The sequence below is a fragment of the Vulpes vulpes genome, chromosome 13 (genome assembly GCF_048418805.1).
Source record: "Vulpes vulpes isolate BD-2025 chromosome 13, VulVul3, whole genome shotgun sequence".
Classification (NCBI taxonomy): domain Eukaryota; kingdom Metazoa; phylum Chordata; class Mammalia; order Carnivora; family Canidae; genus Vulpes; species Vulpes vulpes.
Window position 1 is genome coordinate 27,162,935 of NC_132792.1, and position 20,133 is coordinate 27,183,067.

The window sequence follows — 20,133 nt, forward strand, 5'->3', positions numbered from 1 at the left end:
GTTCCAACTTGATTCCATTTCTTCCCACGCTACTTTAACTTGAAATATTCTCTCTTCTCTGAAACTCTAAAGCTCTCATCCTATGTCACTCCATAATCATATAATCCCTTGTACCTTTGCCTTTGATGATTTCCTAAATCTTATCATTCTCCTTATATCATGAACTCTCAAGGATATTTATTCATTCCTTCCACAAATATTTATTCACTGTTCACTGTGTACATGTTGCTGTTTGGTTTTTTTGTTTGTTTGTTTAATCTTCAAGGTATAAGTGAAGTAATTAATGTATATAATGTCCTACTACAAATTGTATTCTCTGAAGTCAATGAGGAAACAGGATCTACTCTGCATCCAAGTAAAGAAAACAAATAAAATATGCTATAGATCTTTCATTTGTTTATCTTCCCTACTTTCTCTTGAACAAGAAAATCCATATGTGGTGGAAATGCTGCTTTCACAAATGAATCACATTATAATGTCAAGAAATGCTAAAACAGACCTTATCAATAAATGTGTAACAAAATTATTTTTGCAATTTGACAACAGGAATTACAACTAATACAAAGAAAATCACAAAATTTCAAGCATTTTCTTATTTGGTCAGTTTCACAGTTCATTTTAATGTTCCATACCAGGTTAAAATCAGTCTCATAATCTCGAAAGTATTTCACAACAAATCCTTCTTCAAAATTTGCAATTTGTAGTGGACACTTGGTGGTAACCATTTCTTCCACGGCTGCCTGAAACTAAATTAACAGTTTGAGCTTTAGTAACTTCTTTTTCATGAAGAGTTAGAACATTCATAATTCTACCACTAATTCCACTAATTAGTTATAATAGAACATTTGCATAATATAATTCCTATACTTTAGCCATCATTATGAGATAATTTCCCAAATATTTTTAAATTTCTGTGTAATAATTTCAGTGTCCAGTGACTTTTTCGAGAGTTTTACTTTAGAATGACAATAGTTCCATCCAATTGGGTAATATCAGCGTACACAGTTGTTACATAAGGTAGACATATTTGTTTAGCAGTTTTTTTAAAAGAGGGCAATGAGGCGAGCCTAAATGAATTAGCACCTAATTAAACAAGTTCCAAGTCAGTAGTTTTCTCAATTAACTCAAAATTAACTGGAAAAAAATATACATCCTAACACATTCAGTTTTTCAAAAGAAGAAATTCAGATACTATAAGACTGCATTTATGATTATTTAAAAATAATAAATCATTTTGGATTACTCAGGAATTAGTACACTTTTACAAGTTCTCCTGTAATTCCCATACCTACTTCTCTGGCAAGACACAGATATAATTCGTGTTTAGAATTAAGGAGTTACTGTAAGATCTTTAATCATGCAACAAATGTTAACAAACTCATGGTGTAGGTAGTTGTCAAAATTCAGTAACTCCCAAGCAAACATTTTTTTTCTATGGGAACAGCTGGGCTCTAGGAGGATACACTGGATCCTGTTAACACAGATCTAAGAACTCCCTCCTATCCCCTGTCTCTGTGTGATGTCTCCTTCCTTCTCTGCTCAATGTGGGTTGGCTCCAACCCATCATGCCAAGTAAGAGTATATTACCATTCCTTAAAGTGTGGGAAGTTTTTTTAATATAAAGGTGACATTTAAACAGATTTATGTTTAAGAAATTAACAAACAGCATACTTCAGCTTCTGATGACCATGGGGTCAGAGGCTTAGAAGAGACTCCATCCCAGTGCAGTGTGAATGTCTCCAAACTGGGCTTTCCTTTGATTTGTTCTGTAATATCCAGTGTGACATTGTTCCCTTCAAACACTTCATAACCAAGCAGATCAAAGTCTCCTGCAATGAAATACCAAACAGAATTTGATGTTAATTAATAAAATACCAATATAGCCATAATAGACATTCAAAATAAATAAAATTGGGTTTATTTAGTTTTATTATCACCAAAGAAAAGGATGAATGGAGAAGTCAAGGAATGGATCCTTGACTTTGAGCAGATTTAACTGCAGCAGAAATAGCAAAACAGCAAATAAAGTGCTATTCATTTAAGGTTCAGTTTCCATGGTTTGAAAGAAAGTATTATGAGATAAACAGAAGGTTTTGGAACCAGAGGGTAAACATCAATGGGAAGTGGGATATTCCAAAAATTCTTTTAGTTTTGTCCAGTACTGTTATCATAATATAAAGGGCGAAGCTGAGATAGTTCTATTTTCTTTAAACAGAAATATGGCATGAAGCTAAATCCCAGGAAATAGCCCCAGGCTTGTGAAGCCTGTTTATACAATCTCACTTTGAGGAAAATAAGAGTTTGTCCTCAGATGTATCTCTACTTTGGGAAGATGCTTCACCAGTGGAATCCCATTGACCTTCTCTGTTGGACAATGTCCTAGAATTTGCCCAGTTATGATTTTACCGACATATTTCTTAATGTATGCTGCTGAAGCCTTAAAATTTCTCTCTGAGCTGTAGATAAGTTTCTGGGAGAACAAGGATAACCATATCTTCACTTATATGGCATTTTGACAATCTAACCTTTGGGAAATTTTTAGAACTTCAATTCATATTAAAGAAAATTCTTTGCCCTCCATTCACCAATCAAATTGACAGCTTTATCAAATGAGACATAAACAATGAAGTAACATCTTCCTAAATGAATTATGAGTGCCCAAACAAAATTTTTTTACAATACATATTCAGGAACCTATTTTTGAGCTAGATCGCCCAAATACCAAACTTGGTTGCTAAATGTGGCTGTAAGACTTGAAAATGTAGGGACACCTGGGTGGCTCAGCGGTTGAGCACATCTGCCTTTGGCTCTGGGCATGATCCCAGAGTCCTGGGATAGAATCCCACATCAGGCTCCCGGCATGGAGCCTGCTTCTCCCTCTGCCTGTCTCTGCCTCTCTGTGTTTCTCATGAATAAATAAAAAAGATCTTAAAAAAAAAAAAGATTTGAAAATGTAAAACATTAACAGGAAATTAATAGCTATTACTTGAAAAGAAGAGAGGTCAAATAATTTGGGAAAATGCTGTATTAAACACAGGTAAAGTGGTTTTTTTCCAGTTTTTGTGTTTGTATGTTTATTTCTTCACTGTAGGAATCCTCAAGGATTTTAATATTCAAATGAGCTCTGTCAATCTTCAACAAGAAGTTGGTGTATGCAGTTTCCTATGTGGCTTTGACCATAGAATCCTTTCATCGGGCAAGATCTGGCCAGACTAGTGTCTCTTGACAAATATTGAGTACTTAAACTTTTATTTCCAGAATTTACATCTTCATTAATTTTTGCTAACTTAGTATGCTATTAAATAGATAGTGCATTTTTAGTATACATAGTATATTCTCATGCATTGGAATTGTACAATACTTAAAATACAACTAAAGTTTTGATTACAATAGAAAAAACTAACGGTTTAGTTTTTATTTTATGAATTCACTTCTTTTCTTCTGTCATTTTATGGAGTTTTTACCATTTTCAGTGAAATTGTACAGGATACAAATTTGTCTCTTGGAAAAAACCTAACAGAAATACAAAATGAAATATATGCTTACCTCTAGTTGATATAAAAGTTACCAGGTAAACATAGCTTTGGGGGTTTTGTGTTCTTATTACTTGAACTGTATCTGGTTTTATAGACCAGAGGTCATTTAAAGCTGATTCCAATATGAAGTCAGAAGCATCGCCAGGTAGCAAGACTTGGATAAAAAAAAAAAAAGTCAAATGATTAGGGGTTTTAATTTAAAAAAGAAGAGTTAAAATCTTTTGTACTACCATAGCCAGTACTAATGTTTTATATTTGATTTTTCAAGTGCCCATCGTCTGTATCATGTTATCACTTAATAAAATTGTGTTTTGAAACTGATTCAAGTTCAACAATTGTGACTACTTATTTGGATTGTGATCTCTTGAAGAGTAGGATCATATTTTATTGTTTTAATAGTCCCCTAGTACTAAGCATTGTGTTTAGAAAATAATAAGCACCTGTCAATATTTACTTAATGAAACAATTAATGGAAATAGGAAAAATTATATTTTAAGGTTAAATATAAAATAGAGATACGATGTTTTTGTTAACGAATAAATTAGTGTCTCATATCTTTGTCACTTAATTTGAGGAACTGGAAGAAATGTTTAGTTCTCTGTAATGATACATTGGATTCTTATTATCTTAACATACCTATGAATCACAGATATATAAATCCCTCGTGTGCACATAGGTATACATTTATCATGAGCCTTATAAACGAAAATGATATTATATACCTGGAAGTTGCTTTTACTGATGCCATTTTTATCCTAGTCTAAAGGTTTTTCTTCACAATGTATTTTTAGCTTGTCTAGCATATGATTAAAACAATATTTTCCAGAAAGAAGAATTTGACTAAAGCAAATCTTTATAATTTGACTACAGCAAATTTTTATAATTCCATCTATAAATGAAGAGAAATAAAATTTCTTTTATAATTTACAACTTACCAGTTTTTTCCATGTTATAGGTTAATCTATATTGGTAGCGTGAACATGAATTAGCTTCTATACACGGGCTGGTTACCGTGATCTTCTGAACTTCATTAGTTGCACTAGATGTTTCCCAGTTTTCCAATGTTATAACCTATTTTCCAATTAAAAAAAAATCTTTACTGTATAGAAAAATACACTTTAAAAGCATGATAGTCAACTATTCAATGCCTCTTGATTTTACTGCAAATGACAAAATATTTTGAAGTTTCTTTCTTATCAAATAACAGACTATTGAGTTTTTTGGCGATTTTTTTTAAAAGATTTTATTTATTTATTCATGAGAAACACAGAAAGAGGGGCAGAGACATAGGCAGAGGGAGACGCAGGACTCGATCCCAGGACCCCAGGATCACAACCTGAGCCAAAGGCAGACATTCAACCACTGAGCCACCCAGGTATCCCACCTTTTGAGTTTTAATATAGATAGATACTCCAAGCCACAAGTCAATAATCTCCCCTCCCCCAAAACACCATCTTCCCTAGTAAAATTAATAATCAAATAGAGCTCCTATCTTTGAACATTTACTTTCTACGAAGTGGATCTATAATCATAGCAAACCTGTACTTCCTGGACAATTGTCGACTGGGATCTGATAACTTGTTCTTCATTTACTGCATCTTCTGTCTGTTGTTCTGTATAAACATTTCTATACTGGTACAGGCCAACATCAACAAAGGCACTCAGTCTATACTCCTGCAGCAAGATTTCAATGTAATATCTGGAAACATATGAAATTTTTTCCAATGAAAATAAAATTGTAACACTATATAAAACACCAGCCTGTTAAATTATTTATATTGTAGTATCCCTGATTTTGTTTTTTTTTTTTATTATTTTTTACAGTATCTTTGATTTTAAATATAAAATTTCATAGTGGTTTGTTAAAATAAAATAAATTATGTAAGATATCCACACAAGAGATACAGAGTTGTCCCCATTCATGACTAACTCATTCAGTTTTGTCAGTAAATATTTACTGAAAAAGATACCATTGCTTATCCTCAAGGAGCTTAAAACAAAAGTACATTATAATGCAAACTCCCTGGCCTAAAACATAGAGGGCATGTGGAGTTTAAATACTTTAATATGTGTAAGAAAATGACAGGCAGACTTAGGTGTATCACATATTTTGTATGTGAGTGGTTAAATATGTCAGGGATGAAAGTTGTTCTCTAGTTCCTTAAATAATGGCTCCACTTATAAGTTGGGAAATAAAACATGGTTTTAGGAAGCTGTTACCGATTAGATTGATTATGGCCCTCCAAGAAGCTGGGTCATCCAACTGCCTATGGAGAATAAGGCATTCTCTGGCCAGCTGTTACAGGTGATGAAAAGCTATTGGTTACCTACCTAAATCTCTATTAATGTCACCACTGCTCCCATCTTTGGAGAAGCCAGCTGGGAGTTCCTCTAAATTGCCTCACATGATTCAACAGATACCCTCTTATATGTGAAGAGTGAGTATTCACAGTTCATGAAAGACTGACTAGGGGACATGTATCACCTGGTCATCTTTCTAGGATGATGGGGCTATGGATCATCCCCCTCCTGGTACTGGTATTGGAGGATTACATCAGGCTCTCAGCTGCCCTGAGAACCTATTTGCCAGCTCTGCAATGTAGGCCACAGTAAGAAGAATCATTAAATTCTGTATCCTTATTAGCAGCTTAAAAATCTTCATTAGGGACCTGCTATGTACAAGACACTAAACTGAGCACTTTGCAAACATTATTAATCTTCACAAAATCCTATAAAATATATATTATTATTATTGTCTTTGTTCATATGAATAACAGACACTAAGAGAGCTTTAAAGATCAAAAGGTTACTTAAAAATCAGTAACAGAGGTATAACTCGAAGTAGAGCAGGGTGACCAAAAAGATACACACTTAGAGATGAGGCTTTATTATGTGACTAGGATGAACCTGGAAAATGAGCTACCTTTGGAAAGGTGCCAGGCACCACTATGAAAGGAGCCAGCTAGAATGGCCTCGATTTCAGAATTCACAGCCATCATTATAAAGGTCAGTGTATAAATTCCAAACTAACTTGCAGGAGCACAGATATCACACTGCAGATGTATTATGAGTCCCTTCCATGTAAGCTCTGTGCTCCCGCCAAGCAGGGAAACTGAACACATTTTCCAAGGCCAATGCAGAATCTGAAATATGTATGAATGCTTAATAGCAGTAAGGATTAACTAGGTACTCTACTTACCATGAATTGGCAGTGACTCTGCTTAAAAAAATAAATGTTTAAGTACATAAAGAAGTGACAGTCAGAGGAGGAGAAAAAGAATGGAATGCTTTCCCCATGTCATTATTACCAAGATGTCAGTGAGAACACTGAGTATGATTGCTCTCAAGTACCTTTGATCCCAACCCTCTCTGTCTAGCTCCATCTGGTCTTCATGGTGCTGTTTGGAGGCATAATCTCATCAATGTCTGGAAGGGTGGTGTTGTAGAATGAAAAAAAAAAAAAAAACACCTCCTACCATCTAGAAGTGAAGTGTATTTCTTCACCCCTTGATTCTAGATTTGGCCATTTACTTTGGCCAATAGGATATTAGCAAATGTGACAAAAGCAGAGTCTTAAAAAGTATATGTGCAATAACAATTTCTCTCTTTACCACTAGAAACCCACCCACCAATGTGACAAACCTAGGCTCCCCACTGAGAGGTGAGACCATGTGGAGTGGGACATCCCAAATATCTAAATTCCAACCATGCAAATGGTGGTTCTCAACATACCAGCAAGGCTGTTCTAGGCTATCAATCACCAACTAAAGTAACCAGGACCAAAAGACCTGCCCAGCCATCGCAAAAGTGGGTTGCTTTCAGTTACTAAATTTTGGGGTGTAGTTTCTTATGCAGCAAAATCTAACAGATACAAATGATAAACGGGAGATGATCCCACTGAATTTACTGATCTTCATGAAACTTAGCTACTTTGAATATACCACGTCTTTTACCTCCCTGCTTTCTAAGAATCCTTAATGGCTTTTTGAATGGGATTATCTGCTATTTGAATGACACTCTCATCTTCTCCCTGGAACTGACCTTGCAGCACTAAGTGATGTACTCCTTAAGGGCAGGGAGTATATTTTAATATTTTTTGTATTAAATTTCCTGGCCCAGGGTCTAAAGTAAATCAATGAATATCAAACATACATTAGCTGTGGTACCAAAGCATATGGTTTTGTGATTTTTCTCTAGAAATATTCAAGAGCACAGGTGCTTGAGCAGGGAAATTAGATGGCTGGATTGATGGAAAGGTTAGTAAGAAACTAAGAACAGGATTAGGTAAATTTCACAAAATTATCATTTCTGCAAGAGGGATAATTTAGATATCAAATTCCCCAGGTTGGCTGAATGCCAGTATTCCTGAAACTATAGAAACCATATTTAACAAAAATATTAAAAAATGACAAATTATAAATTAAGCCAAAAACTAATATCACTTCCACCCATAAAACAAACTAAAAATATTTTTAGATATAAACTTACAGGTTTTTTTTGTTTTTGCTTTAAGATTTTATTTATTTATTCATGAGAGACACACAGAGAGAGGCAGAGACACAGACAGAGGGAGAAGCAGGCTCCATGAAGGAAACCTGATGTGGGACTCGATCCAGGAACTCCAAGATCATGCCCTGAGCCGAAGGCAGATGCTCAACCACTGAGCTGCCCAGATGTCCCTAAACTTACAGTTTTTAAATACCACACAACAGTTTAATGAAAAATTTAAAAGCTTACTCTTTTCCTTTCTGAAGATGAATGTCATCTGATCTCTGTGTTGGACTGGAAAAATAACTGTTGGCATTGGAAGAATGATATGCAATCCTCACCTTATCCCAAAATGAAAGACAAAGAGAGAGTAAGAGAGGGAGAGGAGAACTTATTAATAGATCTTTTTTTATTTATAATTTATCATTTATTATTTCTGTCAATCCTAGAACTTTTATGAATAGAAAAACAGGAAACTACCATATTTTTCTTCTAAGATCAGTTTTACACAGTGAAATAAAGTTTTTAAAAATTATCAAAGCTCACTTCATACTTTACACCCTCAACTAACATCAGCACCACTATACCACAAACATACACAAACTGTAGCTTTTCCACAATTAGAACTGCAATGGAAAATAGAAAGATAAATACCAGGAGCAAGGTTTCTATTGTTAAATAAAATATCCTTTTCCTCTGTGGAGAGCTTTTAGAGATTTAATCCAAATGAGATTACTAAAAGTAGGTGTGAAAAATGCTAAATATCACTAAATGGGTTTGTGTTCTAGAATGAAAAAACTCGGTACTTCCTGTCAGGAATGACTATCCCATCTTGGAGGAAATATGCTGAAAAGCTAGTAAAATTAGAATCCATATACTACAGGCAGCAATTTAAACTTGTTCCTCCTCCAGTTTGGGGGACAATCTTGCCATATGCACTTGGTCATAGAATATTCTTTTTATTTGATTTATTAATTTCACATTTGTGAAAATCTTCTAAAGAAATAATTAAAATGCAGAATAACCTAATGAACACATAATTTAATGAACACCCAATAATGTTTATTTGTGGTCATAAAAAGTCAGGTAAGCTAAAAATGTATCTGTAGGCACAATGTGATCCAGGTTTAGTAAACCCTGAATCTATTTATTTATTTATTTATTTATTTTTTTCCTGAATCTATTTAGTAAACTAAATAGAAAACTATTTAGTCATAAAAATTGTATTGTGAAAATTATTTAATAAAATGTGGAAATACTAATATGTGACAAAAATGACTATGAGATTGAATGTATAATCTTATTTATATAATAAACAGACACAAAAAGAAATGACAGACTTCAATCTCATAACCACATAATAGTGAAATAGATCTAGTAGAATAGTGAGCTATTTTTACTCTTTCCCAAGTTTCCTATGTATAGTTATAACTCTTCCATAATTAAAATAATATTTGCTTTTTTAAGATTTTATTTATTTATTCATGAGAGACACAGAGAGAGAGGCAGAGACATAAGCAGAGGGAGAAGCTGGCTCCCCCTGCGAGGAGCCTGATGTGGTACTTGATCCCAGGACCCTGGGATCACAACCTGAATCACTCAGGTGTCCCTAAAATAATCTGTAAAGGAAATATATATTTTTCCCTCCTAGAGAAAATTTAAGTACAGGAAAGCATTTTTTTTAAGCCATGAGTTTTCTATGGTGACTTTATAGTTCACATTAGATGTGTTAAAATAGCCAAAAACCCAACCATGTGAAAATATAGTTCATAATTTTTTTATATGAATCAGCTTGGGTTTAGAATAAATGAGATACATATAAAAGTTGTCATATTGTTTTTATAATATTAAATAGTATTCTGTGGTTTCCTTACCTTATCTTTTGGATGTCCAGTTTGGCTGAAATAAATAGCATATCGGTCATCGCCTTTGATGTATAATCTATAGACATCAGAGTCTGGAGCCACCAAAAATCCACTAAAGCGTGCAGCAAATGTGTCTTGCTCCATGGGCCAAATATAGGAAGCTGAATCTACCCAAATGGCACCCATGTACCCCGGTGTTTCTTCATTGTATTCAAGTATCTCTTCAAGATGCACTGGCCGACTATTATTCCATATCTCAAGCTTTAGGCCTCTCCCACCTGAATATAACAAAATAGAAGAATACTCTCATCAGAATTTTCTTGTGGTGTCTCAATGGCCCTCTACTTGGGTGGTGGTTATAGATATTCTATTGCTATTCACATTTTTAGAGTATGCATGTAAACAAAACAATTACACATACCCATACATGTACCTGTACCCACAGGATAGAGTACTTTTAAGATACTCTACAATTTATTTATTATTATTTCATATATTTGCACCTCAGATTCTACATATGTAAAATGGGAGTAATATCACTATTTGCCTGGTTGCTATGGGGATTAGAGGTTACTAAGTACTTTACTTAAGATAATAATAATATGATAACTATTACCTGTGACATGATTGATGTTACTTTACATAGCTAAATCTCTAAACTTCATGAATCAGACCATTTTATTTCAAAGCCTTTGCCTGATTACTCTCTCTAACAAAAGTTACTCAATTAGTGGTTTGCAACTAATCAAAGAATGGACAGTGTTGACTCTAAGATTTTTGTATTTGTTCTTCATCTTTCTAACATCACTTCTGTCCTATGATTTCATCTCCTTCTTGGACAGAATCAGAGGGAATATTCTCATTAAAGTGAACCTACACTTGCCAGTGTAAAATCTTAATTGTTTTTCCTTAATCATAAGGGAGCCATCTCAACTTTTTTTTTCTTCCTTAAAATACATCAATCAGACAGACTCGTGCCTTCTTCCAGCAGCCTTAATCTGGTCTGGAGTGGCTGGATCTAGAAAAAGATGGCTCCTCCTCTTCAGTTGAGTTTGCTTGGAGAAAAACATGAATACCCCTGGCAGCAGCAGTGTTCTCTGATAAATACAACTTTCTTTAAAGTTATCAACTATGATGATCAAAACACTCTCTTAAACTGGGCATCTTTTTCTAATGTCATTCAAAACCAGGAATTTTAAGAGGTTAATAAACATAATTTACTTGGCTTCAAATACCAACCAGTGATATAAATAAACCAATTTCACTATGTGCACAGGATAGGAGATACATGCCCTCAAAGCCATATAGCCTCTCAGTGGTATCACTGCAGGTGTCAAAGCACCTACAGTGAGTCACAGGCCAAGGTCTGGAAAGAATTTTGAGTTCCATTTCTCTCATCCTCTATTATCACTCTTAAAACATTCTAGACAAGTAAAGATTTAACCTCTGCCATTTATTCTTTAACCACAAAAAGGCCATGCAGCCTGCACCAACATTCAGTACTCTCATTTAATCTGAAATAAAGTCATCCTCAAACTCATTCAATAGGGTGTCTCAGGAATTCAGGCTGAGTTTATTTTCATGGTACAGTTTTGAGGCAGCTATTTTAATACAAATACTTCCTGATCCAGAAAGTGTAAGGAGAAAAAGTGGAAAAAATTATTATAATTCTCACTAAAAATTCTAAAAAGTTCAAATATTTTTTGTTACTAATTGTTCTGGGTTGAATATTTGTATCTCCTCCAAAACTCAGATGTTGAAACCTAATGTCTAATGTCACGTTATTAGCAGGTGGGGCCTTTGGGAGGTGTTTAGGTCATGAGAGTGGAGCCCTCATGAATGAGGGCTTATAAAGGAGGCCCCACAGAATTCTCTAGCCCCAAGAAGGTGCTGATCTATGAGGAAGCAGGTCCTCACTAAACATCCAGTCTGCTGGCATCATGATCTGGGACTTCCCAGGCTCCAGAATTGTAAAACATAAGTGTTTGTTGTTTATAAGCTGCCCAGTCTGTGGTATTCTGTTTCAGGAGCCCAAATGGACTAAAAGACTAATGGCATATGTCTTCTTATGTAAATGTAGAATGGCCATTCTCTCTTCTGGTAACTTACCCGGATATACAGTTCTGAGAACTTCAGGTTTAGGGGGTGTCTTGCAGAATATGCTATTCTCTGTGACATTCAAAATATCACAGGTTTGACCTAGAGAGAAATAAGGTGCAGACTTATTACTACAGAGCTCCAGAATGCAAATCCCAATCAGCTTATCTTGAAGTGCTTTTCTGATGAAAACCAAGTTGCATAAGCAAGAAGCAAAGTCGGGGTTTCTTCATTCCCTTTATATGTTTTGCATTAAAACTTATCACTCTGGAGCACCTGGGTAGCTCAGCTGGCTAAGTGTCTGCATTTGGTTCAGGTCATGATCTCAGGGTCCTGGGATTGAGCCCTGTGCCTTGGGCTCCCTTCTCAGTGGGAGTCTGCTTCTCCCTCTGACTTGTGCTCACTCTCTCTCAAATATTTTTTTAAAAAATCTAATAAAAAATAATAAAGCTTATCACTCATTAATTGTCATACTTTCACACAGCAACATTTTCCTGCCAAAACATCATAAGTCTGAGTTATACTCTAACTATAATCACTCAGAAATCTGAGTGATTTCTGAGAAATAAAATTTAAAAATTGATAAAACTATGTCACTGTAAAAGATTTAACTTTTGAGTCCAAAGTGAAGCCTTATATCTTGTTCCCTACAGAAAAAATGCTGAATAAGTCCATAATGTTCAGAATTTGCAAATCCAGCCCTCTTAGGAAATAAATAAATCAAACAAACAAACATTGGTGTAGTCCAAGTTCTTCAAATGAAAACAACAAAGATAATAATGCATAAATGGTATTTCCAGAGGCAGACCAAAACCAAAAGGACTCTAAACGAGAACAATTATACAAAAGCACAATTAAAACTGAGTGAAGAGTCTATATTCCAGACTTCCACATGCCCCTCCCAGTCAGCGCCTTAAGTATTTACTGAAATGGGAATCACAGCCCATGAAAAACGAGGTAGAGGTTAGCAAATAGAGGAAAGTATCTTTGCCAAGTTTTGTTTGGTGGCCTGGAAAACTTACTTCAACACTACCTTTCACAATTTTGTATGCTTTGTGAAAGTAAGATAATTGAGATAGAAAACAATGGATTTGAACAGTATATTAAACCAACCTAGCCTATTTTGTGTGGAGCAAAGGAAAGATACATAGACAAATCCTTGTTTTCAAGAAATTAACTGAGGATTCCTCAACACCCCCAATATAAATAATCCAATTAACAAATGCACAAATGAATAGACATTTTTTTTTCCAAAGAAGACATACAGATGGCCAACAGGCACATGGAAAGATGTTCAACATCGCTGATCATCAAGGAAATACAAATCAAAACTACAATGAGATATCACCTAATACCAGTCAGAATGGCTAAAATCGAGAACACAAGAAATGAATAGGTGTTGGCAGAAATAGAAAAGGGAATACTCTTGCACTTTTGTTAGGAATGCAAACAGGTGCAGCCACTGTGGAAAACAGTATGGACGTTCCTCAAAAAGTTGAAAATAGAATTACCCTATGATCCAGCAATTACACTATTAGGTATTTAACCAAACAATACAAAAATACTATTTCAAAGGGATATACGCACCCCAGTGTTTATAGCAGCATTATCAACGATAGCCAAATTATGGAAAGAGCCCATTCATTAACTGATGAGTGGATAAAGAAGAGAAGAGATAGTATATATAAAAGCCACAAAAAAAGAATGAAATCTTGCCATTTGTGATGACATGGATGGAGCTAGAGAGTATAATGCTGAGCGAAGTAAGTCAGAGAAAGACCGATACCACGTGATTCCGTTTATATGTGGAACTTAAGAAAAAAATAAGTAAGCAAAGGGAAAAAAGAGAGAGAGACAAACCAAGAAACAGACTCTTAATTACAGAGAACAAGCTGATGGTTACCAGAAGAGAGGTGGGGGTGGGTAGGTTAAATAGGTAATGGGGATTAAGGAGTACACACTTCCATAGACACATTCCATGTATCTATGCAAGTGCTGAATCTCTATATTGTATACCTGCAGCTAATATTACACTGTACATTAACTAACTGGAGTTCAAATATAAACTTGGAAGAAGGGCAGCCCAGGTGGCTCAGCGGTTTAGCACCGCCTTCAGCCTAGGGCATGAACCTGGAGACCCAAGATCGAGTACCACATCAGGCTCCCTGCATGGAGCCTGCTTCTCCCTCTGTCTTGTGTCTCTGTCTTTCTGTCTCTCTCTCTCTCTCTGTGTCTCTCATGAATAAATAAATAAAATCTTTTTTAAAAACTTGGAAGAAAAAAATAAAATACATGCAGTTTACTATATGCAATTATACTCCAATAAATTAGTTGGAATTTAAAATTTTCAAAAATCTTAATGAAAGTAATGAAATTTCAATAAAGAAATTACTGAGGATTGAAAATCTCAAACCTTGTCACATTGATGGCAATGAAATATCATAAAAACTTAACATATTTGCATATCAACTGTATCATAATATCATAAAACAGTATTTAAATTAAAAATATTTTATGTCCCTGGTTTTGATATTTGAAATATTTATAGGGCAGCCCGGGTGGCTCAACGGTTTAGCGCCGCCTTCAGCCCAGGGCCTGATCCCGGAGACCTGGGATGAAGTCCCACATTGGGCTCCCTGCATGAAGCCTGCTTCTCCCTCTGCCTATGCCTGTGTCTCTGCCTCTCTGTGTCTTTCATGAATAAATAAGTAAAGCCTTAAAAAAATAAATGAAATACTTATATGTAAAACTTCAGAAAACATATATGATATTTAAAAATCTTATTGCAGAGGCTTTAATATTTTATACAGGTGACCAGCAAGGATTCACAGGGATAGGAAGATATTACATAAATGTTAGATGAGGTTACTTTATACTAATTACATCTCTTGAAGTCACATTTTGGCAGGCTCAAAGGCAGATTCCTTAAAAGTAGAAAGTACCTAAGGAGGGCTATATCAGAAAAAGTATGTGCCCAGTTACATGGCCAGACATGCAGTCCTTTGCTCAAGGTGGGTAAGGTCATTATAACTGAGTAGGGAGATCCCCACACTTGTATTCATCCTCCATCTCCCTTTTGAGTTGCACAGCTCCCTACCCTGAATAAACCTATGTTATACATAAAAATGATGTATAATCAGAGAATCAAGCCCTATCACATTTGTAAAAATATAACACATTAACCAATGCTCTTTCTAAAGCCAATATCATCAGTAATTCCTGATGACCAGGTAAGTCACAATACATGAAAAGGGGATGAGAAGAGTATCCCTATACTTTACATTTTCCCATAACTAATCCATTAAGAGTTAACAACAGTTCAAGAAGAACATTTAAAAGCTTGTTAAACAAAGGGTAGATGTGGCTCCAAGTGTGGTGAGGAATTTGCGGAAGGCAGCCACGTTGCTACCATACAATGCTCTTTTGCGATGACCTCAAAGCCCAAGTCCTGGTCATGTAAAGTTGCAAGGAATAGCCCTCATGGAAAAGTCACAGCAGGAAAAGTATCAAGCCCCAGAACCAAATGTCCGTGTGAAAATATTCAGCTTTAAATTTAAGACATTAATCGAAGAAAAGACTATTATTCTTCCTACAAATTATTAAATAAAAGCCAGGATTTGTTCTTACAATGTAATATATTAAAAGCCATAAAAAATACCTGCAATGAGAACTCTGACAGGGAAATCTGTCTGGTCAAAGAACCGTCCACTTATTGTTAGCAAGGTGCCACCTTGAGTGCTTCCTCGTGAAGGGGAAATCATAGTAACCTCTGGAGGGAGGAGAAGCACATTAAATAAAATGTCATGAATATTACACATGATCCCAAATGCTTTATTTTTATAAATTTTCCAAATTACCTAGCTTTAACACATAACACAGAATAGGTAGTGGATTAGCAAATTCATAAATTGAGTGTTTCTATTTTGTCCCTGATGCAATCCTGCAGAGGACAATTAACATGGCTTTCACAGTGCCCTACATCTCATGGGGACCAGGCTTTTAAGTGGTGACTGGCACTAAAGAGATATCAGTAATGGAAGATGCAGGAATTAAGGAAAAACAGGGCTGAGTATAGATGTTTGATTCCAAAAGAAAACATGGGAAGGGATGAGCACAGCCTCTTTCCCCCGTACTCTTAAAGAATAAATCTGTCTTCTATTTATAGGCCAGCATCTTATATTTTTCTCATATAGTAATACATTAACTATGGTTGGAAGTCTTCTGGTTTCATATATATAAGTTTTAGATATATTAGTAAAATAGCCCAGTGCATGATATATGGTAGATTCTTATTAAAATGTATTATTGAGATGCCCAGGTGGCTCAGCGGTTGAGCACCTGTCTTTGGCTTAGGGTGTGATCCCGGGATCCAGGGATCGAGTCCCGTATCAGGCTCCCTGCATGGAGCCTGCTTCTCCCTCTGCCTGTGTCTCTGCCTCTCTCTGTGTGTGTCTTTCATAAATAAATAAAAATATAAAAATATAATAAAAGATTGTTCTTATTAGTTCTATCAAAGTTCTACATATTTTACACACAAGTTTCACATTAAATAGAAAAAGCCAGAATATGTCATATTTGATTGACTTTAGGACACTTTTTTTCACGTCTGAACATCTTTGAAATCTGAATGTGCCTCTCCATCACTCCTGACCCAGAATGAAGTATAATTCTAACAGTAGGATTTGTGTTTGCTTCTGACACTCTTTGAGGAGTTTACCAACCTTAGACCTCTATAAATTAAAGTAAATAATAATCTGGTTGAGTATTCTTTTGGACCACATTGAGACCATAAATCTGAGAGATTTATGGCTTGTAGTTTATTTTTTAAAAATATTTATTTATTTATGATAGACATAGAGAGAGAGAGAGAGAGAGGCAGAGACACAGGAGGAGGGAGAAGCAGGCTCCATGCCGGGAGCCCGACACGGGACTCGATCCCAGGACTCCAGGATCGTGCCCTGGGCCAAAGGCAGGCGCTAAACCGCTGAGCCACCCAGGGATCCCCTAGGGCTTATAGTTTAAATTGACAGTGGAGATTTTTTCTTCTCCTTGGACCAACAGCCCAAGTGGATACATGCAAGTTTCCTTTCTGTCTCTTTCAGAGTGATGTGCTGGTTTCTCAATCAACCTTATACGAAAAATGTAGTTTTCTGGGTCCTAGTTTAATGTCAGAGCTTCTTATTAGACTCCCCACCTTGGGTGTTCTTCCTTTCTTAGCAGTACCTAAAATAATATAGTCATTATCGTCATTGATTTGATAAAATGAAGTACACAAGTCTCTCTGTCTCTCTCATTATCTCTCTCTGTCATACACACACATACACACAGAGCTCACATACCTGCATATGTTTGAAACATTGAAATTTTATTTAGAGAAGAAACAAAATATGCCATTTTTTGTGGGAAACTCCTGCGTAAAAAAAAAAAAATCCTTACTTTAAAAATGAACTTTATTTTAGGAAGATATTATTTCTTTAATGATATAAATGTCATAATTTGCAAAGGAGCTCAACAGAACATTTTAGAAAGACAAAAATGTTCTATATCTTGATATAGTTACAGGTTACACAAATATAAAAGAATACAAATACTCAAATATTCATTGGTCAGAACTTACTGAACTGCACACTTAAATTATGTACCTTTTATTATACCCAAATCATACCTCAATAAACAATTCTTATTAAGATAAAAAGAGAGGATCACCTTTCATGAAAGCTTTTGTGTTGACCTCCCTCCTCTCTCCTCTCTTATAATCCATTCAGCATCAGAATAACTAACATTACTGAACACTTATCAGATACCATGCTAAGGTTTTTAAGCTTTTAACCTAAGATTTTTTTTTTAAGTTTTTAAATTATTATGCCATTTTATCCTTATATCAACCCCATGAGGTAGGTACAACTCGGAGAATCTATTTATCTTACTCAAGATCATAAAGGGAGTAGGTGGCAGAAACAGATTTTGAAGCCAGGCAATTTGAGTCCTGAGTCCAGGCTCCTAGCCTGTGTCCTACACAGTTCTCTTCTGCCACTAATCTGTGTGAGAACCCAATGAATAAAGCAGGTTAACAATCATCCACTAGAGTTAAATCACCCTTCATAAATACAGAACCTATTCATATTTTTTGGATATAGACTTATATTTCCATAGCCTGGAAAGCGAGGAAGGGAAATTAAATACTGTTTCCCTAATTACCTCAATGAAATTCATAATTAGAGATGTTAAGAAATTCAAATGTTAAGTCTCAAAACCCATCCATTATATTTATAACAACTGAACTAGAATCTAAAAGGATAATACAAATCTTATGGTTGAGGGCAGCCCCGGTGGCACAGCGGTTTAGCGCCGCCTGCAGCCCGGGATGTGATCCTAGACATGGGATCGAGTCCCACGTCAGGCTGCCTGCATGGAGCCTGCTTCTCCCTCTGCCTGTGTCTCTGCCTCTCTCTCTCTCTTTCTCTGAATAAATAAATAAATCGTTAAAAAAAATCTTCTGGTTGAGACCACAATAAACTCCTCTAACTCTAACCCAAGCATTACAATGTGCATTTGTAAAACTACAGAGTCTCTGGAAATATAGGATACTAAATTAATTACTTAAAAAGTTCATACTGGATTTATATTTGTATGTTATAAGCTTTGAGTCATTTCTCAAAGACCTGAAATGATGCCAGCTCCAACAACTTTGTCTATGGTCAGATTCTACATCTGAAAAAAGAACCCTGCTTCTTAAGTTGGTGGGAAAATTGCCTCCTGAAATAAAATTTGAATGTAATTTATTTGATATGACACTGAGGTGACTTTCACTAATTCATTGATAATGACTAGGCATTTCTCAATTAAGGCAGCCTCATCTGAACCTTATCAGTTTGGAACAGCTGCTGTTTGAACTTGGGGTAATAGAGGGAGAGAAGGTTAGCTATTAAAAGACATACAGAATGGGAGCCACAATGGTCTTTAATTGGTTCATCTGACATTCAAGAATGTTCCCAAAATATGTAAAATATGGTTTTTTTACTTTGTAAAATGATTTAACATTTTTTTAAATGCCATAAAATCATGAAACTAGGCTTTTAAGTAGTAAATGCTGTATTTTTTTAAAGTTTTCTTAAATTCCTAAGATTGTTTTATATAGAAGCACAGTTTTCTCAGTTTTGAGACATAATACAAAAGAACAGCTACTGGCTTTAAAAAAAGGAATTATAACTCAAGATCACAGAATCAACTATTGTAAGCTGTATTTTTGCCTATATTATGTGCAAATTTTCTGGCTTTTAAAATTGGAAAGTTTCAAGGCATGTTAATGCAACACAATGATTTATATATGCTTATCAATCACATTCAAGCTTGATCACTCAAACCTATTTTTGGATAATTCCTTCTTTGAGAGATATATGATGAATTTGGTAATTAATACCTCTGATAGAGACTCAGAACTAAGAATTCATCTTTTTCACCTGAAGAAGAATTATAGTGACAGCATTAAAAAAAAAAAGCATATATAGTTCAGGAAATCATTTAAGACTCAATAATTATTGCTTCTAACATGACTTTCTAATATTTTCAATAAAATCCTACTGCCCTATTTGTATCAAGTTATGTGTATGTAGGTTGTATCCTTGCAGAAAATAACTGGTAAATCATGGGACTCTAAGTCATTTGCTCCATGTAAATCACAAAGGTGAATCTTAGTACCATTTATGTACCAAATACAATGGTTTGCCGTTGAATTATAATATTCTTCGTGGTTTGGGTCCAGTCAATATTGGTCTATAATAAAATGGGCAACGCAGTCATCACTTTGTTATAAACCCATTGCCTCTAGCTGTCTGGAACCAGAAGATTTTTAAATACAATGATAATAGATGTGTTCTCACTACCTCAACTGGCAGCTGCATGCATGCAAGGACCAAATATCATCCTTCTCTTGCAGTCTGTGAGCATTAACCAGGAATAATCTACTTTGATTGTAATATTGCCATTCTTCTCAATCTTTTTAATCTTTTTCAATATTTTCTAATCATTCATCTTTCTTCAGAAACAAAAAAAAATTAACAGACTTATCTTATTACTGATCTACTACAGCTATATTAGTACTAGATGACTAAATAATGTGATTTATTTGGATTTCTATTAACCAGCTA

The 20,133-nt window shown here is 35.0% G+C and overlaps 1 protein-coding gene across 1 annotated transcript in view; it reads right to left on the reverse strand.

Moving 5' to 3' along the window:
- PKHD1L1 (PKHD1 like 1) overlaps nucleotides 1-20,133 on the reverse strand; it is a 151,598-nt gene that overhangs the window by 111,863 nt on the left and 19,602 nt on the right. Inside the window, exons 10-19 of the mRNA XM_025993358.2 lie at nucleotides 17,326-17,396; nucleotides 15,645-15,755; nucleotides 11,999-12,088; nucleotides 9,899-10,167; nucleotides 8,274-8,365; nucleotides 5,076-5,235; nucleotides 4,472-4,607; nucleotides 3,547-3,690; nucleotides 1,672-1,829; nucleotides 633-746 (exon numbers count right to left, since the gene is read on the reverse strand). Coding sequence (XP_025849143.2) covers nucleotides 633-746; nucleotides 1,672-1,829; nucleotides 3,547-3,690; nucleotides 4,472-4,607; nucleotides 5,076-5,235; nucleotides 8,274-8,365; nucleotides 9,899-10,167; nucleotides 11,999-12,088; nucleotides 15,645-15,755; nucleotides 17,326-17,396 — 1,345 coding nt within the window. The remainder of the gene's footprint in view (nucleotides 1-632; nucleotides 747-1,671; nucleotides 1,830-3,546; nucleotides 3,691-4,471; nucleotides 4,608-5,075; nucleotides 5,236-8,273; nucleotides 8,366-9,898; nucleotides 10,168-11,998; nucleotides 12,089-15,644; nucleotides 15,756-17,325; nucleotides 17,397-20,133) is intronic.